Genomic DNA, 27,781 nt, shown 5'->3' on the forward strand with positions numbered 1-27,781 from the left:
GCAAAGGTCTCCTCAAGTATACGCAGTCTCCAGTGATGCTGGTTCAGCCATGGAACACTGCACCAGAGTTCCTGGGGGGACCCAGGGCCATACCCGTCACACCCAGAATCAAGTCAGGAAGGCCACTGAGGCAATACACAGCACCCTCTAGCTCATTAAATAATAATACTCTGATTTGTATCGAACGGCTAATCACTCAGGAGGGCCTCTAGGCGCTGTTCCTAGGCTCAGAGAGATTAAGTGATTTTCCCAGAATCACAGGATGTTGAGCCGACGCTGAGTCTCGATTATGGGTCCCCAGCGCCAAGGTCGGCGGCTCTGGTCAGTACGCCACACCCTCTCCCTCAGATCATCTGACGCTTTTTCCACGATTTCAGAAGGGCTGCATTGGGACGCTGTTACCGTGTTTCCAGGAGGACGGCAGGGGGTCGCCCCACATGCGCGGGGTTGCGTAGGGGTGGGCATTCGATTGTCTAAAGTCTTCTGGCCACCCTTCAGGGCTCTCCGCAAGCTGACCTCCAGTGCATCACGGGCATCGACCCAGCCATGGCCCACTGGGGGACCGCTGGCCCTCAGAACTGCCGGCTTGCATATGTTGGTACAGGTCTAGCCTGGGCCGCCTCAGGTCTGGGTAGGTGGCAAATCCGATTCGGTCCCTTGACCAGGATTGACGGATTTCTAGGTGCCGGCCAGGAGCTCTAGCAAGATGCAACCCCCATCTTGGTCCTCCGGTCGCAGTCAAATTTGGTCCGTTTTTAATCTAAAATATTTCAAAACAACAAAGAAGCACAGAATTGAACAGAAATGATGTATAAATATGTTCAAGAATTTGGCCCTTTCATCTTTGAAAATGTGTTTCTACTAAGTTTTTAACTTGTAAAGTAAAAATTGTAAGTGGTTCAGCTTAAAAGCAGTTTTTCTTTCCTGGATGAAATGGTGAAATCTGAAATGGTATCCGTATATTAATGACATGATCTGTTCTCTTTCAGGTGATAAACAAACATTTTTACTTGAAAAGAGCTGATATCATGGGCCAGTGTGAGGATTGGATTGCAGATATACAGCAGTACAGTACTGACAAACGGGTAGGCAGGACCATGTCTCACCATGCAGCTGCTCTAAAGGTAAGGATGCCAGACCTTTAAGTTTATTATGGTTGATCAACAGATTTTGAACAGGATTTCGATGATAATGATGTCTTGGTGCATTTATTTTCCAATATACGTTATTCTCTCAGTGTTATTTAATGACAACAAGAGATACAGGAGGGATGTTTTATTTCTTTTGAAAGTACCATGTAGTTGCAGTAAGGATCATTGATGTTCTCTTCCATGTAATATGTGCTTGTTTGAAAAATCGATATTGATTGTGATGTAGTTAGTACACTGCTTCACCATTTTATCTTTTAGTTCTGCTTCATTGCAGATTATTGCAGGCCAATCGAGGAAAACAACTTTTCTCTTACATGGTGTTTGCGAACCTTCGTTTTAGGGTTGTCTTCATGTCTGTTGTTTCAAATGGAATTTGGAGACTGAAACTACAAATCTGAACACTAAATAATAAGTGTTGCCTAAAAACTATATTGAGAATTTTAATTGCATGTTTTATGTCGTGTGTTTAGTGTTGTGTGCTTAGTGTTGTGTGCTTCAGGCAGTTGCAGTGCATTGGAGTGGCATTAGTATTCACAGAAAATTAGCTGACTAGGGCTTTCTTTTCAGAAGCATTTAAGGATAGCGGGCCAGAAAAGCTACTAGTAGGATGGACAGTTACAATGTATTTAACGTTTTGGTACAAATTGATATTTGAAATATAGGAATGTGGCGATGAAAGCAGTCTCCCATTCTAACTTTCGACATAGGCTGGAGGCATTAGGAATTACGGGCAATGTGTTAAAGTGGTTGACATCCTTCCTGTACAACAGAAGCTTCCAGGTCAGAGAAGGTCCCTGCCTGTCGGAGGTTTATCAGCTTAAATGTGGAGTACCCCAGGGCTCATGCCTGAACCCTCTCTTTTTAATGTACGTCCCTTAGCTGATATTATTTGCTCAGCTGGACTCACAATGGTGTCATATGCCGACGACACTCAGATGGTCGTCTCCCTGACACCTAACATCTGCCACACTGCGGCAAACTTGGCTATCTGCGTGGAGCAGGTGAACAAATGGAGGGCTACCAGTCACCTTCAATTAAACGGTGACAAGACTGAGGTTCTGGTGGTTAGAAACAACTCCTCCCTTTGGGACCATCTCACTTGGCCCTCATGCATGGGAAACCGGCCCTCCTCAAAGGAGGAAATTAAGATCCTGGAAGGCTTCTTGGACAAAGACCTCAATATGGCCTCACAGGCAAAGAAATTGACAGGAACTTGTTTTAGTCTGCTGAGAGGCCTTAGGCTTCCTGCTTAAAGAATCAAATAACTATGGTAGAAGGGTTTATTCTGTTACGATTAGATTAAGGTAAACTCGCTCCATCTTGGCAGCCCTGTATATGTTACCAAGAGGCTGCAGGTTATATAGAATGCTGCAGTTGAAGCCTTGCTGAATACACCAAAAACCCAACTGGCTTGTTCGGCTCTGGTCAGTCTTCACTGGCTTCCAGCAAGAAACAGAATCAAATTTTAGACACTTTACATGGTACACGTAGGAAGCGGTCTCTCTCTATATACTATGCCACACTGAAAGTGTGCAAAGAGTCCAGTGGATCCCCCTAGGCTAAACAGAGGCTAAAGTAGCTAATACTAATGCTCTCTTTTGTGGTAGTGTAGGCAGTGTTAAGCATTTGTTGTAACACAAGGGATTGTACAGAGTTCCCCTAGTAAAGGTCTATAAAGGAGTCTCGCTCTCAGTGAAGGTGGTGGAGAGGAAGGAGCCAAAGGGTCCCTTTTCGGAACTTAAGAAACCTCATACAACTGCAAGGCTGGATGACCATGTTGGAGGGTTGAAATGAGGCCATACTAATGGTTATCTTGGTCCTCTATACCCCTCTTTTTACTTTTTAACAAAGTAGCTAGCCACACCATTAAAGTTTTCTTAGTGGACTACCTAACTTATTTTAACCCACATTCCGCTCACTACTTCACCTATTTTTTGTACCTCACAAACCAAAATATCACGGCAAGGAACAAAAGAACTCCGACAGAGAGTAACACATAGTGTTACCCGTCAGGCATTGCAGCGCCGGCTTGACGCAGGAGCAGGAAGCCGATGATGCAAACAACATCACAAAGGGCTGAATGAAACATGTCATCCAGCCTTGCAGTTGTATGAGGTTTCTTAAGTTCCGAAAAGGGACCCTTTGGCTCCTTCCTCTCCACCACCTTCACTGAGAGCGAGACTCCTTTATAGACCTTTACTAGGGGAACTCTGTACAATCCCTTGTGTTACATGTTCTCTGGACAGGTACACTGGACCCCTCTAAACACTGTCCTTCTTAACATTCCCCCTTTTTGTTGAAGCATTTGTTGTACACACAGTGGCAATAAATAAGCAAACACTCAGAGAATACATCTCAAACCAATTTATAAAAACAATACTTGGTTATAATTATTTTGTAGAACCACAGAACTTCATCTCCGGTAAATACGTTATGCACTACAAATACTTTTCAGTTTCAAAAATGGCAACTTAGTGCAATTTTCAGACTTTACAATGTTAACCTATAGAAGGAAGAAAACATTCAGCATACATAGGGGTAACATCGACTTACAAGACCAGTCTTCGGAGATCTGAAAGAAACACGTAGTGATAGATTCCTTACCTTAGAATTACCTTCAGGCGTCAGACTGGATCCAGAAAGTTTTTCGTCAGCAGTACCCCTGCGCATCGGTAGGCGGCGTTGTGCGGCTCCGCGTGCGTCGTTAGCGTTGTTGGCCCCGGGATGACGTCGCTGGAGCTACTTAGACGCGCCCACGTGGGCTGACGTCAGTTCGTTCTTTTTCTGCGCCAGCAAGCGCAGATCCAGGAAGAGCAAGTACCCCCAGTCAATTTTTGACTGAGGGTACTCAGTCAAAAGGCCTTTTACCTCATCTTTTCGAGCCGATCGACTCCTGGTGTCGTAAGGATGCACGGTTTCAAGAACTGTGGGGACTGCCATCGCATGATATCTGAAAGAGACACGTTATTGATAGATTCCTTACCTTAGAATATCCCCAGGCGTCAGACTGGATCCGGAATTTTTTTGCGTAGCAGTACCCATGCGCGTCGGTAGGCGTCGTCCGCGCCGTGATGACGTCGTCGGAGTACTTAGACGACGCCTCTGCGTGCTGACGTCAGTTCTTCTTTTTCCGCGCCAGCTAGCGCAGATCTGGAAAAAGTTGTACCCTAGTCACTTTTTGACTAACCTTTTGAGATCCTTTTTTGATCCATTTTCGAAGTCTATTCGACTCCGACGGTGCCGGTAGGGATGCCCGGGTTCAAGCCCTGCGCCGACTGCAACCGAATGATGTCGGTTACCGACACCCATCGCCGGTGCCTGCACTGTTTAGGCCTGGACCACGACGACAAGTCCTGCTCTGACTGCCGGGCCCTGACGTCTAAGGCTAGACGGGAGCGGTCCCGTAAGCGACTCGAGCTTCGGCAGTCCGCCCCGCGCCGCTCGAGGTCCTGGTCTGAAAGGAGGTCGAGGGACCGGTCGCGGGGCCGGAGCGCCCACAGTTCCGGGAGTCGTCTTCGGGCTCGAAGTCCTCAGGTAAGAGGCACAAGAAGTCGAAGAGGCATCATCGCTCTTCTGACTCCCCCCGACGCGGCCGGGGGTTCGGGCGACACCGCCCATGCGGCTCCGCTGGAGCCGCAGGTGTCGTGGCCTGCTCCACACCCACCGGTCCCTGGGCAGAACGCGACGCCAGGGGAGATTGAAGCCTTCCTCATGGCCAGGAGGTTGCTCACTCCTCCGTCGAGTTCTGCGGCGCCTTCGGGCCAAGCTGCTCCGACTGGGTCCCCACGCGGGCCGGGCGCTCCGGCCCCGGCGCTGTCAGGTGCTGAGGCCATCGGCGACTTCAGTCCCGACGCCGCAGCGCCCCGCTGGATCCTGATCCGGGTCGCCGCCGGTCGACCTCGCCGGCGTCGGCCCCACGGGTGTCTCCCCCGGCGCCGTCCCAGGACGACATCGTCCTGGTCCTGGCCTCGATTCAGGTCCGGCGCTGCTATCAACGCTATTTGGAGATTTCTATTTCTATGACCCGGCCCCATCTTTTGAGCCTGAGTACCAGGCGGTGGGTGATGAGGAGGATTGGGAGGGGTCTGAGGACCCTCTGGCACGTGAATTTCAGTCTTCTGCGGACTGGACAGGAGAGCTTGGGGAGGCAAGTGGTCTGGACACTTCGCCCGACACTGGTTTTGTCTCCCCTCCTAGCGTGGCTACGGAGGAGGGGGCTGCTTATAGCGTGGTGCTGATGAGGGCGGCCAAGGCCCTGGGCCTTGAGCTCCCCGTCGCGGCTGTGAGGACTAACCTCCTCACTGAGGTCCTTAAACCGCAGTCACGCTCGGCCGATCCTCTGCTGCCGTTTAATGAGGCCATGTCAGACGTTCTTTTGGGCACTTGGTCCAGGCCCGCCACAGGGCAGCCTGTGGATAGGAACGTGGCCAGACGCCACCGCCCGGCTCTGGGCGACCCTTGCTTTCTGTCTACCCACCCCACCCCTGAGAGCCTGGTTATCCAGGCCTCCAATTCCCAGACCGCATTCCCGTCGGCTCCCCCCGACCGGGAATCCAAGAGGTACGAGACTTACGGGAAAAAGGTATTCTCCCTGAGTTTGGGATTGCGGTCAGTCAATACCGCATGCCTCTTGGGTCGCTACATCCACTCTCTGTGGGACACGTCGCGGCCGTGCTGCCAGAATGCCCGATGGAGGTACGGGCTAAACTCGGCCAGGCCCTTGTGGAAGGCCGAGATGCGGCACGGTATTCCATCCGGTGTGGGCTGGACACCACCGACTCTCTTGGACCTACGGAATGTCAACGGCTTCCTCCGGAAGGAGAAGTTCAAGATGCTGACATTGGCTCAGGTCTTAGCTACCTTGGAGACTGGATGGTAGCGTTGGACTTGCAGGACGCTTATTTTCACATCCCCGTCCGGCACACCGGCGTTACCTGCGGTTCACGGTAGGCCACGAGCACTTTCAGTTTACCGTGCTCCCCTTCGGCCATACAAGCGCCCCATGGGTGTTCACGAAAGTGATGGCGGTGTCGCAGCTCATCTGCGCAGGTTAGGAATTTCAGTCTTTCCCTACCACGACGACTGGTTGTTGAAGGCGGGCTCGCCCCAGACAGTAGTCAGCCACCTCCAGACTACGGCCGACTTCCTGCACCTGCTGGGGTTCACCATCAATGTGCCGAAGTCACACCTGTGTCCCTCTCAGAAGCTCCTCTTCATCGGAGCGGTTCTAGACTCGGCGCAGTTTCGGGTTTATCCTCCCGAGCAGCGGGTTCGGGATATTCAGGCTCTGATTCCGATCTTTCAGCCTTTATCCCGGGTCTCGGTCAGGTTGACGCTGCGGCTTCTGGGGCTGATGGCCTCCTGCATCCTTCTGGTGCATCACGCCAGGCGGCGGATGCAGGCTCTGCAGTGGGATCTGAAGTTTCAGTGGGCCCAGCATCAGGGCAACTTGTCCCACCATGTCTTGATCTCGGAGGGCACTGCAAGACAGTTGCAGTGGTGGCTCATGGACCGCGATTGGGTCAGTGGCAGATCCCTCTCCCTACCCCAACCGGAGCACGTAGTTGTGACGGACGCGTCCTTCCAGGGCTGGGGAGGCCACATGGGAGAGGCGGAGATCAGAGGCCTCTGGTCTCCGGTGGAGTCCCAGCTCCACATCAACCTTTTGGAGCTACGGGCGATCCGGCTTGCACTGAAGGCATTCCTCCCCTCTGTCCGGGGGAGTGTAGTGCAGGTGTTCACGGACAACACCACCGCCATGTGGTACTGCAACAAACAGGGCGGGTGGGGTCGTGGGCCCTATGCCAGGAGGCTCTGAGCCTCTGGCAGTGGCTGGAACATCAGGGCGTGACCCTGGTGGTTCAACACCTGGCAGGTGCTCTGAACGCCAGGGCGGACGAACTCAGCCGTCAGTGCATGATGGATCACGAATGCCGTCTGAACTCGGACGTGGCGCAAGGCCTCTTTCAGCAGTGGGGAGAGCCTTGGTTAGATCTTTTCGCCACAGAAGAGAACGCACAATGTCATCAGTTCTGCGCGTTGGAATTTCCAAGGCGGCACTCGCTCGGCGACGCTTTTAGTCGCGAGTGTAGTTGCGGTCTATTGTACGCCTTTCCACCGATACCACCTCTGCCCAGAGTGCTCAAGAAGATCAGGCGCGACCGGGCCGAAGTCATTCTTGTGGCTCCAGACTGGGCTCAGAGAGTATGGTATCCCGAGCTACTCAGTATGAGCATCGATCACCCCGATCCATCTGCCTCTTCGGGAGGATCTTCTGTCGCAGCAGCAGGGGACAGTCCTCCACCCGAACCTGTCCAGCCTCCACCTCCATGCGTGGAGATTGAGCGGCGACAGTTGACACCTTTCGATCTTCCTCCCGAAGTCTGTGATGTCATTCTGGCAGCCAGTCGTCCCTCCACCAAAATGGTATACACCTGCAGATGGAACAAGTTTGTGGCATGGTGCACAGCAAAGGCTGTGGATCCCCTTTCTGCCCCTCTTTCTGAGGTTCTTCTGTTCTTTCTCTCTTTGGGCCAGCAGAGCTCTACTCTGGGCACTATCAAAGGTTATCTTTCGGCCATCTCCGCCTTTGTACAGCTTCCATATCAGCCTTCTCTTTTTAAGTCCCTGGTTGTTAACTGTTTTCTTAAAGGCATTACGCATACGTTTCCACCCGTACCCTTCATAATGCCTCAGTGGGACTTGAATCTTGTCTTGACTTTTCTTATGTGTGCTCCCTTTGAGCCCCTTCGTAACTGTCCCTTACGTCTTCTTACTCTCAATATGGCTTTCCTGGTAGCTATCACCTCTGCCAGAAGAGTGAGTGAGCTCCAGGCTCTTACTTTCAAACCACCTTTCTTTCTGTTCATCCAGACAAGGTGGTTCTAAGGACCCGTCCTTCTTTCTTGCCAAAGGTTGTTACGCCCTTCCACATCGGGCAGAGCATCACTTTGACCACCTTCTTTCCACATCCTTCCAGGGAAGAGGAGAGGCTCCACCGTTTGGACCTAAAACGTGCGCTTGCATTCTATCTGCAGCATACACAGCAGTTCTGGGTGGATGATCAGGTCTTTGTTGACTATGTGGGCGCCAAGAAGGGTCGGGCCATGCACAAACGGACCATCTCCCGGTGGGTCGTTCTGTGCATCAAAGCATGTTACTCCTTGGCTAAGAAGGAGCCTCCTGTAGGGCTACTGCAGCCACTACTGCCTTGGGAGGTGGCGTTCCCCAGCAGGACAATTGTCAGGCCGCTGCGTGGGCCGCGCTGCACATGTTTACCAAGCACTACTGCCTTGACAGTCAGGTCCGGAGAGACAGCTTCTTTGGCCGTTCTGTGCTCCGTGGCTTTCTGGTGTAATCTCGTTCGCAGTCCCACCGGGGTTGGTATTGCTGGGGTATCTGTTCTAAGGTAAGGAATCTATCACTAACGTGTCTCTTTCAGATGCACAAGTTACTACTTGTGTAACGATATATCTGTAAGAGACATTAGTTAGTGATAGATTTCTTACCGCCCCACCCATCCTCCCCATTCTGCGAACTAATTACTAGGGTTAAGGACATCCCCTTTTAGGGCCCTAGTTTTATGCACCAATGGTCGGTATCTTGCATGGCTCTGCGTTTCGGGCGCGGAAAGTCGTGTACAGAACTGACGTCAGCAAGCACGGGTGGCGCCTAAGTACACTCCGTGATGTAATATCGGCGCTGACGACGCCAGTGACGGATGTGGAGCTGCAGGACGCCACCTACTGACGCGCAAGGGTACTGCTAAGCAAAACTTTCCGGATCCAGTCTGACGCCTCTGGATATTCTAAGGTAAGGAGTATATCACTAACTAATGTCTCTTACAGATATATCGTTACACAAGTAGTAACTTGTGCTTCTATTCACGAGTGAAGAGGCAGATAGCTAGACATCGCAGGCCGACCTGTTTTTGTGACACAGCACCCTACGTCCGAGAGTATATTAGTTCAAGCTACCAACAGCATGGTAAACACCAGTTCTTTCCCCACAACCTCCAAAGACAGAGCCAAAGAAAATTTAGGAAGTCGAGAAACAAATGTTTTCATCTGCCTGCCTAACCCTGCTGTCCATCATTGCCATCTGATTATTGAGACGATATATCACTAACTAATGTCTCTTACAGATATATCGTTACACTAGTAGTAACTTGTGCTTCTATTCACGAGTGAAGAGGCAGATAGCTAGACATCACAGGCCCACTTGTTTTTGTGACACAGCACCCTACGTCCGAGAGTATATTAGTTCAAGCTACCAACAGCAGGGTAAACACCAGTTCTTTCCCCACAACCTCCAAAGACAGAGCCAAAGAGAATTTAGGAAGTCGAGAAACAAATGTTTTCATCTGCCTGCCTAAACCTGCTGTCCATCATTGCCATCTGATTATTGAGACTATATTCCCACCCCTTCTGGGACATAGTTAACAAGATCGTACAAGCAATCCCGGACTGCTTTCCTGCCTCCCTAGCTCAATCCATTCAGGTTAGTCAGGATGCAACCAAATGATTTACGATCCGGACTAGACACTACTGATTGCTTAGGCAGAGCAGTTGGAACTAGCATATGGCTTCAGTGTCACACAATGATGAGATTCACAGGCTTCTCTGGAGAAGTGCAGGCATCCCTTTAGGCATGACTTTTGACAGATCTCGACTGTTTGGGAAGAAGTCTGATTCTGCCTTGGAAAGCTTTAAAGATAGCTGGGCCATGGAACATTCATGTGGCCTCTCAACTCCTGCTAGACAATTTACTCAGCAGTTTGTCCCTTTTCGGGGCTACTCCAAAGGGTTTGGAGTACTGGCAGCCCCAGGGCCACTGTCTTCAAAAAAGGCACCTCAGTCCTTCTGGGGTCAGCGATAGGGATAAAGCAGACAGCGTCCAGGCCAACAGGGGCAATAACCTTCCCAACCCCCTTCCCAACCCCCTTCCCCTTCCCCCAAACCACTTAAGTTGGCCATAGTTGGCGGCAGGATCAGAAATTTTTTCAAAGAGTGGCAAAATATTGCATTCAACAGATACATACTTTTGATTGTTCAACAGGGCTATGCTCTGCTTTGGTTTCTGACCTGCTGCATCTTTCACCCAAATCAGAGTGGCTTTCAGAGGTGCTTCTGCCAATCTTGCTTCAAGAGGTGCAGCCTATTTTGCCCATAGGAACCAGAGGGCTCTAGCCTCAGAAATAGGGACTGCCTGCTATGTCTCTGTTCCGGAGAAGGGCAGAATCATTCTTCCCATTTTAGATCTCTGTTCTCTGACCAACATCTTGTGGTAGGACAAATTCAAGATGCTGACATTGGCCCAGTTTCTGTATGCCCTGGATCCAGACGACTTCATGGTGGTTCATATGCCTGGCGTGCAATCCTCAGACAGTACTTGTGGTTCATGGTGGACCTGGAGTACTTTCAATTTGACATGCTCCCCTTTGGCCTCACCAGTGCCTTTATGTGTTCCGGTAAGTAATGGTGGTGGTCGTAGCACAACCTTGAAGGATGGGAATTCTAGTTTTGCCATACCTCAGTGACTGACTGTTGAAGACGGGCTCGCCAGTTATTCGTTGACCACCTTCACATGATAATAAACCTCCTGACATCATTGGGGTTCACTATCAACGTGCAGAAGTCACACCTGAATCCGGAGAGGCTTCCCTTCATTGGACATCAAAAGAGGGTGGTCAGCACACCATATTAGTCCAATAGTCTGTTCTGTCCTTTGTTTTTGAAGGTTGCGTGCAAAACTGGGTTTTCGTGCCTCGCCCTAGCTGCACCATGTAACATCAAAAGACTGTGGGGAGCGCTGTGATGGCGCTCCACTCCCAGCTGCACTGCTATATAGGATTCAAAATCCATTACGTCCATTTACCATTTCAAGGTAACATTATGCAAAAAACGATTATCACTTTCTTTATCAAAGTTTTATCTCCATTTTTTCTTTTTTAAACCAGTTTGTCTAATCCAAGTCCACATCTATCACAAAATGCATTTTTAAAAGCTTCTCATTGTCTCGTGTGCCCATCCGAGCCTCTTCCGGAAAACGATAAAAAACGCAACTAGTAGTTCCGAGCAGCAGTTCTTTATTTTGACCCAATGCATTTCGGGCGGATTATTGGCCCTTCGTCAGGGGTAACTGTGAATCAATAGTTACGAGAAATCCATTAGCATTCCATAAGCTTCTAAATTTAACATGTATAATCAATTACTAGACAATTTCAACTGAATTCAAATGAATACAAAAGTGACTTCTCATGTGCATTAACAGTTCTAACATAAATTAAACCCTCCACATTCATTTTGCTCTTTTAAAACTGAGACATCACACCTCACAAAACGTGATCCCCACGTACCCATTAGAATACCAGCTTCTCACTCTCCCAACTAATTCTCCCTTTCGTATAGTGCAGCGTCGAGCATAACATGTTTTTCAATCACTTCCTCCCCGCCTTCCAACATTCATGTTGTTTGTTCAATCTGCCCGAGACCTCATAGCCGTATATCTTCCAACCCCTTCACCCCACATACCTGCTCATTCTGCCGTAACTCTCACTGCGCTGCGCGCACTAGAAACCGTTGGTTATCTCCAGTCCCCCACTTGCGGGTTTAAACACTAGTACTCCACCCCCTTTCCACGTGCATTAATTAGTCACCTGACGCTCTATGCTTCCCTTAAACTACAACTCCCATAGTACTTTGGTGACTCAAGAATAAATATACACAAATGTGCCAGCTAGCAAACATCATCAATTTCTTTGGATGCATTATTAAATGAATTTTATGCACTGTTTATAATTAATATTTTCGTTACTGCGATTCACAGCGTGTCCACTCCAGTTGCTCGGGACTCGTTATTTTCAATATGTGGGTACTTAGACATTCTATGAAACATCATTTAAATTGCTGTTCAACTTGGGTGCATGAACCAACGGGGGGCGATAAATTTATAAACATCAAAAGAGGGTGGTCAGCACACCATATTAGTCCAATAGTCTGTTCTGTCCTTTGTTTTCGAAGGTTGCGTGCAAAACTGGGTTTTCGTGCCTCGCCCTGGCTGCACCATGTAACATCAAAAGACTATGGGAGTTGTAGTTTAAGGGAAGCATAGTGCGTCAGGTGACTAATTAATGCACGTGGAAAGGGGGTGGAGTACTAGTGTTTAAACCCGCAAGTGGGGGACTGGAGATAAACAACGGTTTCTAGTGCGCGCAGCGCAGTGAGAGTTACGGCAGAATGAGCAGGTATGTGGGGTGAAGGGGTTGGAAGATATACGGCTATGAGGTCTCTGGCAGATTGAACAAACAACATGAATGTTGGAAGGCGGGGAGGAAGTGATTGAAAAACATGTTATGTTAAATATGTATTTGTGAGAAAGACGAGACAGAAGAGGGATAGAGTTTTGATTGGAGGACTCACCCGGATCCGAGGTGAATTTGGATAAAATGCTCGACGCTGCACTATACGAAAGGGAGAATTAGTTGGGGGAGTGAGAAGCTGGTATTCTAATGGGTACGTGGGGATCACGTTTTGTGAGGTGTGATGTCTCAGTTTTAAAAGAGCAAAATGAATGTGGAGGGTTTAATTTATGTTAGAACTGTTAATGCACATGAGAAGTCACTTTTGTATTCATTTGAATTCAGTTGAAATTGTCTAGTAATTGATTATACATGTTAAATTTAGAAGATTATGGAATGCTAATGGATTTCTCGTAACTATTGATTCACAGTTACCCCTGACGAAGGGCCAATAATCCGCCCGAAATGCATTGGGTCAAAATAAAGAACTGCTGCTCGGAACTACTAGTTGCGTTTTTTATCGTTTTCCGGAAGAGGCTCGGATGGGCATACGAGAGAATGAGAAGCTTTTAAAAATGCATTTTGTGATACATGTGGACTTGGATTAGACAAACTGGTTTAAAAAAGAAAAAATGGAGATAAAACTTTGATTAAGAAAGTGATCATCGTTTTTTGCATAATGTTACCTTGAAATGGTAAATGGACGTAATGGATTTTGAATCCTATATAGCAGTGCAGCTGGGAGTGGAGCGCCATCACAGCGCTCCCCACAGTCTTCCCTTCATTGGAGCCATTCTACATTTGGTACTGTTTTTCTCCTCCCCTCTGTCGCAGTGAATACAGACATTTGGGCTTGATCCCGATGTTTCAGCCTCGGCCCTGGGTTTCAGCAAGAGTGGCTATGTGGCTTCTTGGCCTCCTGATCTCCTGCATCCTTCTCGTTCACTATGCCGGGGGGGGGGGGCATGTACGGTTCTGCAACAGAACCTAAAGTCTCATTGGCAGAGGACCCAGCACCAGGGGAACCTCTCACCTTCCATCCAGGAGTCAGAGGAGGCTGCGAAAAAGATCTGGAATGGTGGCGACTCAATCGCAGTTGAATCGACAACAGACCTCTCTCCTTTCCCCACTCGGAGCTGGTTGTGGTGACAGATGTGTTGCTGCTGGGCTGGGAAGGTCATCTGGGAGAGTTGGAGATCATAGGTGTACGATCTCCAACAGAGACCCAACTCCACATGAACCGTTTTGTAGTTGTGGGCCATTTACCTAGTGCTGAAAGCCTCCCTTGATCGATCAATGGAAGGCAGTTTCCTTTGACTCCAACTCCATGTGGTACTGCAATGAGCAAGGTGGCAAAGGTACCTGGCATGACTAACCTCCCACAAACCACCTCTCTAAGGGTTTCCAACACAGTTCCTCCTAACCCTTCCAGTTCGCTTACCGGACCTGCTAACACTACCGCCCGAGACCCTTGGTCTCCTCCCCACTATCGCCCCATACGGTCTCTGAGGTTTCCAACACAGCTCATCCCGACCCCCTCAGCTCATCTACCGGATTTGCTAACGCAATCGACCCGAGACCCTTGGTCTCCTCCCGTCTAGCTCCCCACTCGGACTCTGAGACCGGTTCGCCTCCAATGACCTATGATGCAGGTCAAGCTAGCCCTGCTAGCCCACAAACCACCCCTCCTATTGCTTCTAACACAGTCCATCCTAAGCCTCCTAGCACCTCTACCGCGCCCCCCTTATATGGATATCGATACTCTGCACTCCAGAGCCACCAAAATAATTCAGAGCATCCATTTCTCCATCCTGGATCAAACGAACCTCCTTCACCACGCCAAACTCTCCTTCGATAGCCTCAAGCCCCTGCTGAGCTCCACTTCCCCTCCTATCACAGAGCTCCCCAAACACCCACTACCTCCATCCTCGAAGCACCTTCGCTCCCGTAAGCACCCTTGCCACCTATCGGAGGAGGAAACCCTAGCTCTCGCCCTCTCCTAAACCCCTCCCCCGCCACAACAAATCCGCTAGACCTTACTGAAAAGGAAATCCTCGCCATTCTACAGGACCACAATGCAGCCCCACTTACCCCTTGTCTATCAGACGTGAGTGCAGAACATCCCATCTGCATGGTCGCCATCAACCCCTGCAGATCAGTTACCCTCTGTAACAGAAGTGTGATCAGAAGCAATCTAGCGCCTGTACACCTGTCCGCCCGACTCCAGATACCCCCTCCGATCCCTCCCTGACTGGTCTCTTAATGGCGATCGGCAGTAAAGCATGCAGCCGATGTTGCTGCTCTCATCCAGAACAATAATTTCGACTTAGCAATTCTAACAGAATCATGGCTAAACAATTCCCCATCCCCATGCCTGGACCGCTTAGTCCCTCCTAACTATAACATTGCTAGGCTGGACAGACAACATAGCAAGAAAGGAGGTGGCATTGCCTGCATCTATCGCTCTAACCTTCTTGTCACTGAACTTCTGGCGGATACCAGCGACTCCTGAGAATACCTCACTCTCTCAATTTGCAGTAACTCCACCCAACTGTGCAACCTGCACATCTTTTACCACCCCCCAGGCATGAATGACTCCTTCACTGACCACCTCATGGAAATTCTCACAGCAAAGAGTTCCTCCAACGCTAAAGACATTTTTCTCGCCTGACCATCACGCCATTGCCGTCCTACTACCTGGCACCCACAAGACAAGGGCACCACAGCCGGTGCTTCCTAAACGCTGGGTCAGAGACACCAAGAACCTGGACAACAAGGAACTCTAGGCTCGGTGCAAATCTGACACCCCCTCCCCGGCGTATCACAATGGTCAGTGACCTCAACGATCACTATTCTGCAACTATGACGAACATTCTGAATGACCTAGCCCCACTAAAACTAAAGAGAACTCAAATCAAAGATAGAAACCCCTGGTTCACTGGAGCCCTCAACAATGAGAGGAGATCCCTCCGACAATCCGAAAGAATCTGGAGACCGCACCCCTCTGCCGCTCACCTAAAACTTCTCCGCCAGGCCAGAAATACATACAACAGGAACATCCTCCACTCAAAAAAAGAATTCTTCAGATCGGAACTGGTGAACGCCCAGAACAAACCCCGCAAACTCTTCGAACTGGTCAAACACCAATCCAGCAAACTGGCCATAACATCGAAAGAAAACCCCAAGTCTCCAATTTAATCCGAGGAGTTCTCCTCGATTTTTGCGTACAAAATCAAAGCTTTAGGTACCGAACTTAGTTCCGCCTCCTACTCTCTAACCCCCACACCCCCCCTCCGACCTGCCTCCTTAACCCGCGCCGCCCCAACAGGCTTCACCTAAGAATCAAGCACGCTGGACCGACTTCACACACTACGACGAAGACTCTGTCTCCAAAATCCTATCTACCTTAAACCCGAACAACCATTTCAACGACCTGCTCCCCTCTAACTGCCGCCGCCCAATCCATTATTCCTAGCTGGACTGCAATAATTTACGCCTCTCTCCGGCAAGGATCAATTCCTGAGTCTCTGAAAATGGGCCAAGCCCTCCCCATTCTGAAAAAGCTGTCGCTGGATCCAACCGCAAATATCTCCTACCGTATGTATGCTGACGACACTCAGATCTACATCAAAATCTCATCTCTCTAGAAGATTTTCTCCCTGAATGAGGCCCTGAAACTGACCATCCAATGGCTCTCCACCAATCAACTCAAACTCAACGCAAAGAAAACAATTTCTTCTAATTTCCCCTCCAAAAACCCACCCTGAGAGTCAGATGTGGATTAAGGCCATCACAGCCTTAAATTGTCCACCGACCATTGTGGACTTGGCCAAATCACTGGGAATAACCTTGAACTGTAACTTGAACATGCGAGACCACATCAACTCGATGGCCAAATCTGCCAGATTCCACCTGAGCTACCTATGGAAACTGAAACCCTTCCTTGACGCTCCCGACCTAAAACTGGCAGTCCAAGCACTAGTCATTTCTAGTCTGGAATATGGCTGTTCCACTCTCTCTGGTTTACACAAGATCTCCCTAGCACCCTTAAAATCCTGCCTCAATGCGGCTGCCAGACTACTTACCGGCACAAGGAAATTTGATCACATGTCTCCACACCTGAAAGCGCTGAACTAGCTTCCTCTCGAGGCCAGAATACAGCTTAATCTAGCATGCATCACACACAAGGCCATATACTCAAACTCCCCTGCATATCTTGCACAGAAACTTGCGGTCTCCGGAGGAATCAGAAACTCTCGGTCCGCCAGAGACCTCCTAGGGGCCTATGTTCAGCAACTGTAATGTTAACTGTACTTTGTATCCTTCCATCCCTCTTGTACTCAGCACCCCCACCCTCCCAATTTATGGTATACTCTCGTGATTCCATGCCTCTTGTACAACTCTGACTGTAAAGCACTCTGATACCTTAACGGGTCAAGTTTGCACTCTATAAAACACAAAAATAAAATACAAAATAAAATAAATTAGGGTCCTAGGTACTCTGGCAAGAGGCTAAAGGGGCAGCATTTCACTGGTTGTGAACCGCCTGACAGGGTCTTTGAACGCCTGGGGAGATGAACCCAGCTGGCGGCACCTGGAGGATTGTGAATGGCAGTTACATCCCAAAGTCGCATAAGGCATATTCCAACAATGAGGAGTACCTTGGCTAGATATTTTTGCCAGCGTTACACTTTCACTCCCAAATGTTCTACTACTGGGCGAAAGCAAGCAAGTTTCTCTGGTCAGGAGTATTAGAGCATCTTGATTTCCTTCACCCAGTAGGATAACGTATGGGAGTGCAGTTGCTTTGCTTGCTTAGACCAGAAACCTGATTGAAGGGTTGTGTAAACAATTGCTTTACCTCATGTAGGGCCATATGTATCAACATCCTAATTTGCGATTCTCAAATAGCGATTTTTTAGAAATCGCTATTTGAGAATTGCAAATAGGGATGTATGTAAAAAATTGCGATTTTTTTGCGATTTCTTACTATTCCTTAAATGCGATTCTCAATTTGCGAATCGCAATTAAGAAATACTTTCCCATTCATTTCTATGGGCCAGGAGGCCCATAGGAATGAATGGGAAGTTATTCTCAATTTGCGATTCGCAAATTGAGAATCGCAAATTGAGAATAATTTCAAGGGTGCAGAGGTGTCAAAAGAACACCCTTATGCACACCTGAAATAAGCCTGGGTGCACATGTGGCGCACATACATTGCACTTTGAAAAATGCAAAAAAGTGCATTTTTCAAAGAAATCGCAAATTACCACCAACTTGAAGTTGGTGGTAATTTGCGATTCCTTGAGGCCAAATTGCACTTTTTTGGTGCTTCTTACATTGCATTTAAGGAATCGCAAAATTTTCGATTCCTTAAATGCAATCGCAAAATAAGGAATCACAAATTTTGTGATTCCCTACTTTGCATTAATATATTGCCTTAATACATTCCATTTGGCAAAATTGCATTCGCATTCGAATGCAATTTTACTTGATACATATGGCCCGTAGCCTTACAATATGCTGGTAAACTTTTTTTTTTTTTTACATGATTTTGCTGGTATAGTGAATGTTAGAATTTGGCCTGGAAGTTAGTGAGATTTTGTAGGTTTGCTGTTTGTTTTTTCAGTTAGCTGTAATTACACCAAGCGTCATACGACCTGTGACGATTCCCCTAGAAAGTTATGTGTTCATTGCATTTAATAAAATGCAAGGAAGCCTAATTGAAAATAATCTTCTCGTGAAGTAACAGAATATTTTGGTTGCTGTAGGACACAATTAGTGTCACAGCAGTGTACTTCACAGTATCTGCAGCCAGCCTTATTTGTCAGGGTTGTAGATCAGCTTCTCTGATGGTAGCAATAAGGGGACAGCACCTTGGTGCAGATCCATGAACTCTAAGCTGCATGTTTCAAGGGCATAACACAGCTTGTGGTAGCACTCGAGCAGAAGCCCAGTACCTTTTTTAACCAGATTTACCCTCTTTCTCCGTACTTGAATGGATATGTTAACATTTGACTTGTTCTGTAGCAGCCCTACCTTACAAGTTTAAATCCCTTTATCTGATAGAGACTACTAGCTGCAGATTCCTTCACGTAGAATTATCCCCAGGAGTGAGACTTGATCCAAAAACTTTTTGCCACAGCATCCCTGCGCGCCGGGGGCGAGGCGACATCACGCGACTCCACCCATGCATCGTCCGCGCACGTGACGTCAGCGAGGTCACATAAGCTCCACCCCAGTGCGCCTGTGGACTTTTTTTCCTTTTCCGTGTGCAACGCGGATCCGGTCTTGCTGCGGGCCTGCTTTGGGCCCTTTTTTCTCACCAATTGTCTTCTGTACTGGTGGAACAGTGTGCGAATGCCTTTTGGTTTCAAATCTTGCACGTCGTGTGGGCGTCTTATGTCGGCGACGGACCCTCATCTAATTTGTATGTGGTGTTTGGGGGAGAATCACAGCACCACCGAGTGTGAGGCGTGTTCGCAGTTGAAGCCTAAGTCGCGGCGGGAGTGCCGCAAGAAACTTTTATCGGCACGTCTCTCCAGGTCAACTTTCTTCCCTCGATCAGCTTCGGCAGACGGCTTCAGATACAGCCGTGATCATCGTCCCCACCCTTCTCAGATGTCGCGAGAGCGTCGCTCCCCTGTGGGTAAGTGTCGCAGTTTGTCCCGGGAGGCTGGTGTTCGGCCTTCTGGGGGCGTGGACTCTCCGCGGGTGATGCGGCCCGGCGTGTCGTCCTCCTATCCACCTATTTCCCGGTGAGGGGGCGTCGAGAGTCCAGATGGCGACATACGCGTCTGCTTTGCAGGCCTCGCTGGCGTCTCCTCCTCCTTCCCTTCCTGGGGCGTCAACAGATCCCTTGCCTCGCGCGGGGCCCTCCGCGGCGCCGCCGACTGGTTCGGATCCAGGCTTGGAGGATGTGGTGATGTTGGGGTGCGGCCCATCTGGGGACCCTCCTTCACGCCATGGCGCCTCTGCCTCGCCACAAACCCTGCTGGAGTCCCTGTGGTGTCACGGGAGGTCGCCGGGGCTCGGTCGCAACCCCGAGCCCCGCTCAGCCCTCTGTGCAGGCGAAGGCCTCGTCCAAGGTTGAGCTGACGCTGTCCAGGCGCAGGTGTCTGCTTCGGGAAGCGCCACAAGTTTCGGTGACCTCATCTCGCTCTGTGCCAAGGTGGGGTGGGGACTTCTCGTCCCCCTCCGGGCCTTTCTCGTTGCTCCTCGCAGGCGGCTGCCTTGTCGGAGGGCGAGGCGTGAGGTTGAGTAGTCTTTGGCACCACCACATGGGTCGCCGGACCTCCTCCGCAACATTCTGGGCCGAGGCTGGCGGAAAACTTCGGGTAACTTCCCCGGTCACTCTTGTCCCTCCACACAGGTTGCTGACTAGGCGGAGGTAGAGTCGGCGCTGTTCCGGCGCCGCCCTTTGGCCACTTCGGCTCTGGCCCCACTCCGGTCCCCGGTGCGGGGTGAATTGGAGGAGCCCTCTCCGTTCTCTCCTTCGGCGCCGCATGGTTCTGGCACCCTACTTCAGGGTGCGGACTCCACAGCTCCACACAGAGGTCATGCAGTGGATTCGTCTTCGGACGCTTCCTCTTATCCGGAAGCTGTCTGCATATTGGTGTCCTTTTCCCCGGAGACTGGCCGCCGCGTGGTGTCTTTTTCACTGAACCCACAATTTAGCAGCCCTGTCCCTGCATCATTCTGGTTATTATGCCATGCACGTTGACGAGTGATCGATAATGCCGCTATATGCCCTTTGATGCTCTCCTTGGGACCCTAATATTGGGCATCCCGATACACCGCACTGGCTCTCCTGAATATCGCAGATGCTCCCGGAGCCATGCAATCCCTCGGCCCCTTCACGGCAAATGAGGCTTTAAATTGTTAGGCATTAATCACATGTCCTGATGATGATCCGCAAATCGCTTTAAACTGATCGAAACGCCGTCGACATTTTTGTGAACCTTATACATTTGTAAAAAAAAACTATATGTGTCTTAATTGTAAAGGTGCAAGTAATGTTCTGTTGTACTTTTGACACTGCAATTACCAGTATAACAGATTCCTAAGCTCTTGCCTAAAAGCCCTTTGTGTCATGTTCTGTCCCCTTTTATATATGTTTTACATGTGTTAAGTAGGGCACAGGCTTGTGCCCCACCTTGTATATTGTTTGTAAATATTGTCTTGCATCGCTAAATGAGTAAATATTCGACCTGTGTCCGGTTGGGCATGTCAAATCAATATAGAAACGATTTAGTCTATATTTATTAGTTCTATTTCTGCCTTTGTAAGGGATCACTGTTTCCTTAAAGAATTTACTCCCAAGGTCCCTTGCTGACTTTATTGGGTTCCCTTGTTGTCCTTAAATATATGTCTTTTTCACCGGCGTCGAAGGGTGACTCCCCACCTTTTCTGAGGCCGAGGTGCTCGTCGGAAGAGCGGCAGGTGCCCCATTCATTCTTCAGTACCTTCTGGCATTCAGGTCTGGCCCTTGCCTGCCCCGCTTGGCTTCAGGGACGGCCGTCTTAGTGTACAGCCGTCACCCACGGAGGAGCTGATTTCTTCTCCGCAGGGCCCTACGGAGGTGGGTGTGGCCTTCGCTCACACGGTGTCCACAGCTGTGGCCATTCTGTGCATGGGTGACCAGATTGCTAATTTCCCGGCGGACCATCTCTTGGAGGTTCTCCACCAGGGCTCTGGTGGGAGGGAGATCTTACTCCCCTTTGAAGGTTCTCTCCTTTCTTCCTTGGAGGGAGCTTGGAGACGTCCAGCTTCGGGAGACCCGGTGCCTCAACACCTTCTTCACCGTCACCTTCCGGCGCCACTTGACCCGGCGTGCCTCTCCCTCCACCCCTCTGCTGCCAGTCTGCACGTGAGGACCGCTTTTCCCTCACTGCAGCCACTGTTGACTCCGCCATCCGGGGTGCCCCGCTGGCTGGACTCTTGGGGGCGCAACATGTTCGCCTCAACCAGCGCCACCCTGAGGGCCCTTAACACCTTGCGTGTATTGGTGAGGGCCTCCTCTTGTTTGTGGGACTCAGCAGAGTCTCTGGGATCCGCAGCTTTCCAGGAGACTGCTCAGGTGGACTTACGACATCATGCTTTGGATGGCTGGGAGCTGGTGGAGCCATGGGTCCAGACGAACTCCCTATGACAATCATTAAGCAGGATATCTCTACGTGGAGTAGGATTCTTCTCCCTATATTTCAGGCTTGCTTTCTAACAAGAACTGTCCCTGACTCATGGAGGGGTAGTATATTAATTCCTATATTTAAAAAGGGGGATCGGGAGCTGCCATCTAATTATCGTTTAATAGCTTTGTTAGATGCCATAGGAAAAATTTTCGCCAAATGTGTACTAATGTTAATTATGGAATGGGCAGAGACTAATAAGATTTTACCAATGGAACAAACTGGTTTCCGCGAAGAGCACGGAACGCTCGACAATCTGACATTATTGCAGGTGATCAGTGACAAGTATGTATGCATCCGTAATGGTGGCGTATATGCCGCATTTATTGATTTCTCCACGGCGTTCGACAAAGTGGACCGCCCATCGCTGTGGAGAAAATTGGCGGCATTGGGTATGCCAGGATACCTACTTGCATTGGTACGTTCTCTGCATACGAACACATGGTGTAAGGTGCTACAAGGTGGTGAAGAGGGTCTTACTTCATCTATTCCCTCCCAGAATGGCCTTAAACAAGGGTGTATATTGGCACCTATATTGTTTTCTTTATATGTGGCTGACCTTCCAATTTGTATTTCATCTTGTGAGGGAGTGGCACCGAAAATTGGAGGGTCTGCTATATCTATTCTAATGTATGCAGACGATATTCTTGTCTTGGATTTGACCCCGAAGGGTTTATCTAATCGTCTGCTTGCACTGAATGAATTTGCTGTAGCACACCATATGAAAATTAACACATCAAAAAGTAAAATCATGTGTATTTTTGTCAAGAGAAAATGCAGGTCGAGCAATTATAAGTGGTTTATTGGGGGGCAAAAACTCGACGTGGTTAAATCTTATCCTTTTTTAGGTAAAATAATATCAGCGAATCTTAGTGAGATTCCCCATATCGAACATAACTCTCGCAAAGCACTGACCCATGGTATGGGGTTATGTTCGTTATATAATGCCACTGGGAAAAGACACTTCTCACTCTTTCTGGAAGTTTTTAAAGCAAAAGTGCCAGCTACTCTTTTATATGGAATAGAATTAGTGGGGCTGAAACATTGGGGATTCCTTCAAAAAATGGAAGGACGGGTACTTCGGAAAATTACATCGCTTAGTAACGCATGTTCTACCTCCTCATGCAGACTAGAATTTGGACTTCTAAGTTGCTGGACACAGGGATTGGTGGCCCTGGTAAGATGGGTAGCATGCTTGGCTAGAGGAAAACCTGGTACCCTAAGAGAGCTAGTTAAAAAGGAGTTACTGGGTAATCTTAATGATTTTTCCTCTTTACTAAAAATTTTTAGGAAAGCTGTGGCCCTGTTAGAGTTGGATGAGGCTACCCTATTCTTACTTACTCCCTCCGAACTTAAAGTCTCATTAAAAAAAGCTTCGTGGGAGTTATGTTACAAGTTGGATACCCTTGCCCAACCTAGACTATATGACAGGGAACCTCTCCTAGAGACATATACCCCCAAGCTGGCCCAACAATATTTGACCTGGAATATTCCTCACGGAGTCCGTAGGTTATGGTATCTCCTACGACATGACTTGCTCCCTCTTAATTCACTCTTAGCAAAATGGTACGGGAGTTCCCCTATATGTAACTTCTGTGATGTCGCTGTTCAAGATCGGAACCACGTCCTGTTTATTTGTCCATGTTATGTTCAATTTTTATGTGGCCCTCAGCGAGAGCCAAAACATAATAAACTTTTGACTTTGGGAGCTGGTGGCGTTTATTCTCTGCTCTGCTCTGGATATTTCAGAGGTGTTGGGCCGGGCCATGGCTTCCTCAGTCACCCTCCGTCGCCATGCTTGGCTTTGGGACGGCGTGTTCCCTGAGAATATTCGGGAGTGGCTCATTGATCTCCCATTTGATGGCAGCCTGTTGTTCCATGCCCGGCTGATTCTGCCATCCAGAGATTGTTGGCGGGGCTCCGTCCTCTTCCGCCTACTACTACTCCTCCTCCTCTGCCTATTTCTCATCCTCCTCCTTCCCCTCCTCAGTGACTGCTGAGTTGAATTGGGTTTGGACTTTTTGGATGCCCTGGCTGTAGTTGGTGTTTGCTTGCCATTGAGTCCTCCTTGCTGGGACTTTGGCATTGTTGGCTGCTGGACGGCCCTTGTTGTCTGTGTGTTTTTTGCTGGAATAGTGTACAGATTTGGCCCTGAGATTAGGCCTTCTGTTTTTCTTTGGGCTGATGTCAAACCTTCTGCGGGGCTATTATTTCAAGTGACACTTTGCTTTCTCCTCTGCTGCGGAAGTTCTTCCAAAGAGGGTTCCCGTGTTTTGGGACTTACCGTACCCTATGTGGGGTAGTGGTAGCTATTATATAGCTATGCTCTGCTGGGGAGGGCTGGTTGCCTTCAGGTGCCTGTTCTCCTTGGCGTTTCTGTATGTTGCTATTGCTTCTTGAGGTTGTGTGTGCGGCCCTTGTAGTAGTAGGTCCGGCCATTTCCTCTCCTTCCTGCTCTTGTGCTGGGAGCTGGTAAGCTTTCGTGTCTTCATGCTTCTGGCGGTTTATGGTTATAGCTAACGTTCTAACTGGTCTGTTGCCTTCCCTCTGGGTGGGCTCGCCTCTTTCCTTGGTTTTCTTGGTCCCTCTGGGCTTCTTGTTCTTGTTCCTCTGCCTATCCTGGCATTGGGTGCAAGCTCTGTTGCCCTGGTGGTGGAGTGTGGTGCTTCGGCCTCTCCGTCCTTGCCTTAGGTTCCTCTGTTGCAAGTGTGTGGGCCTCCACTCTTCCTTCTTCCTCCTACATTCCTTCTGGGTCTACTGGCGTTTGACTTTTGGGGGTCCTCTTGCCTGGTAGGGACGAGGTTACCTCACTGGTCCACAGGTCTGGTCCTCTGTGGGCCTTCTGTTCTGTCCAGTCTGATGGGGTCCTTTCGCAGACCCTCCTTCCCCGTGGGTATTGCTTGGGTATTTATTCTACGCGAAAGAATCTGCTGCTAGTAGTCTCTATCAGATGTACGAGTTACTCAGATGTATTTGGTAGAGACGATTCTAGCCGCAGATTGCTTCACGGCCCGCCCTTCCTGCCCGTTCTGCGAGGACCCCTAGGTTGGTCCTTGGTACTCGCCTCCCTGCGGGGCCATGTCTTTTGGGAGTACCTTCTTTTACTCTTGACGGTGGCTCCATCTGGTTGCTGTTCTTCCCTCCTCTTGGTTCTGGGAAGGTAGGGTTCTGGTGCTCCTATGCCCCGCTGTTCTGGCTGCTCCAGGTCGGGGTGGTTTGCCTCGAATATCTCCCTTCTCTCCCTTCCTCTTCCTGCTAGGGGCCTGGCCCCTCTGCCTCCTTTGAGTTGGGGCCCTCTGGTCGTGCCTTATCCTTGTTCTTGGGGGGTGGATGCCCTCTAGGCCGGGATGGCTGGAGGTTGGTTGTTGCTGCCTGTTGGGGCTGTCTCCCCTTCCTTGTTTCGGGGTGTGCATGTAGGCCTGCTACGTGTGTCATGCCTTAAAGCAGGTTCCCTGTCTCCGGGGGTGAGGTGTGGGTTGCTATCTAGGTATTGGCGGGGTGGCTGCTCAGGGCTCTGCTCTGTTCTTCCTCTATTTCTCTGCCCTTGGACACTGCGGTGTTGCACTATTCTTTATGGGGTTCTTTTTTGTATACTCTTTCACACACTATTTCCATGCTGCCACAGTTTTTTGTTTAGTGGTTCCGCGTTGTGGTTCGGAAAAGTTCTCCGAAGAAAACTGACGTAGGCACACCGGGGTGGGGCTTATGTGACCTCGCTGACGGCACGTGCACTGATGACGCCTGGGCGGAGTCGCATGATGTCACCCCGGCGCGCAGGGATGCTGTGGCAAAAAGTTTCCGGATCCAGTCTCACGCCTGGGGATAATTCTACGTGAAGGAATCTGCGGCTAGAATCATCTCTACCAGATACATCGTTACCAAAGGTGAGTAACTTGTACTTTAATCCCCCTGCCCTATTATGTACTAAAAACGTGTAGGGTATGCCAATCATAGGTGTACCCTAACACATAGTGTTCTCTAATGTATGTGTGTGTTTTCACTGTGTTTTCAACATAGCACTGGCCCTACGCCTGGTTAGACAGAGCCCAGGGTTAGTCGGAGTCAGTTACCACCATTACCAGTCATCAAAAAATGGGGATGCACAGGGCACCCAGGATGGCTTTGCAGCACCTTGATGAAGGTGGTACTCCTATTGCGTAACAGTAATTAGTCCAAAAGTTATATTAGGATACCGCACAATGCACCACGGCACACACTAGGTCGATGTGCTGGATACAGACTTGGACAGTGCACTGTATCACAGCAAAAGCGATGCTGACTGCGTAGGCGTGGACCTGCACAGATAACCGCTAATTCGGGAAAGACGTACTGACAGAAGCAGGAGGTACGCCTTTTACTGTACAGGCGGAAACAGCCTGCATTTGAAAGGGGTTTGAGTTTCCCCCTTGTGGGCGGATGCAGTGAGTGACAACACCCAGTGGCAGTGTGATTTCTGGGGAGTCCACAAGTCCCCTTTCAGAGAGTACCCATGAGAGCACACTAACTTTCCGCCATATCTCCTCCCAAAAGTGATATGCCTCAGGACCAAATATTTCCTCATTTGCATGGTGTCATCCCCATGCAACTGAAGAGACGTCCTGTTGAGATTGCACTGGTGCCTTCTAGGGGTACAGAAATACAGAAAATTGGTGCACACGCCTAGGGCAATTGTTGAGATATGGCCCAGGTATGCAAACCATATGAATAGAGCCGAAATGTAATAAGAGTTGCATCACTCCGCTTTGAAACTTATTTTGATCTGTGTTTACCGTGTCTGTTTTTTGTGCACAGCGTCACACAGCTCAGCTGCGGGAGGAACTGTTGAGACTTCAGTGCCCTGAAGGTTTGGACCCAGACACCGAGGATGCCACAGAAAAGTGCATTGCCACAGAAAGCTCTGAGGAAAGTGTTTTGCACGAGCAGGTCAAACCAGGCAGCAGTAAAGATATCTCCACTGACTTCAAATTATGAGTAGCATTGACATGGACTTTACCGACACACAGGCTTTGAAGCACAAGCCAAATATGTCAATATTTGTATGTAAGAAGCTAATTATGTAATAGGTAATGAAATTGAAACTATTCTATGCCCTTAAGGATATACAGTTTAATTCAAGATCTTTTATTTACCTGTACAAGAGTGTAAACTTTTTTGTGCTTTTATTTTTGAATTGTGAGAACCACTGATTGGTATGTTTAAAATGTATGTAAACAAGAACTGGCTAAATCACTGATATATAAGGGAAACTACCTTAGGAAAGAGTGTTTACCGAATGTTTTTTTTTTACCTGTAGAGTGAGGACAATTGTAACAAAGAATATATATTGGTCATTCTTACAGCTACTATTTAAAGATGGCAAATTTTCACTGAATTTGATAGATTTTATGCTTTGGCCATATCTTCATTATCATATTTGATTCATAAGAAAACTCCTGTATACTACAATAAAAGTTAAATGGACAAGCTCCTTCTTATATGATTTACTGGTACATTTTTTAAATAATATATCTGCCATGGAAATACATTACAGCTGTAAACTTGCACTTATGTGACTGGATTTATTACAGTCATCATATTTAATTTTATGCTTACTAATTTTTGATGCAAATGAAATAAATGTACATGGTTTTACCTCATAAGAACGTGAGCTTCTGAGTTCATCCACTTCCTGAATTTGAAAATGTTTAAACTTTGTGACCCCTTTTAAACTCAACAATAGTGCTTTACTATCCAGGAATTCCTTTATGTTATGTACATTATCTTTCTAAAAAATGATTTTTTTCAGAACGAAAAATGAATCAGATGTTACTTATCTGCCATTTGAAGAATAAAGCTGAAGTAGTGCGTCAACTCCTGGTAAATGGTATACTGATTGGCAGTAGTGGATTCTGTTTGTGGCAGGGAAGGGCGGACCGCGTACACCAATAATCATGTTTAAAATGTGACTTCAGTTCGGTTTGGAAGTCTTAATGCCCCGTGTTCAAGAAATATGGTGAATCATAGGCAGTGTTCAAATGCACCTGGTTTTATGTTTTAATAGTATTCACATATGTCCTATCTTCTCCATCAGTGAATCCCCAAAAGGTTGAGACTTCTTTTTTTTCACTTCATGTGAACAGTTTCAGTTTTCAGAGTGCTGAGGT

At 48.7% G+C, this 27,781-nt stretch overlaps 1 protein-coding gene across 4 annotated transcripts in view; it reads left to right on the forward strand.

The window, feature by feature from the left end:
* The window catches only part of BIRC6 (baculoviral IAP repeat containing 6), a 2,208,279-nt gene extending 2,181,005 nt beyond the window's left edge, over window positions 1-27,274 (forward strand). For all 4 annotated transcript variants that reach the window (XM_078648748.1, XM_078648749.1, XM_078648751.1 and 1 more), the window contains 2 exons: window positions 990-1,124; window positions 26,430-27,274. In XM_078648748.1, coding sequence (XP_078504874.1) covers window positions 990-1,124; window positions 26,430-26,609 — 315 coding nt within the window. In that variant the 3' untranslated portion in view covers window positions 26,610-27,274. The remainder of the gene's footprint in view (window positions 1-989; window positions 1,125-26,429) is intronic.
* The last annotated feature ends 507 nt before the right edge of the window (window positions 27,275-27,781 follow it).

This window comes from Lissotriton helveticus, chromosome 6 (assembly GCF_964261635.1).
Source record: "Lissotriton helveticus chromosome 6, aLisHel1.1, whole genome shotgun sequence".
NCBI lineage: Eukaryota > Metazoa > Chordata > Amphibia > Caudata > Salamandridae > Lissotriton > Lissotriton helveticus.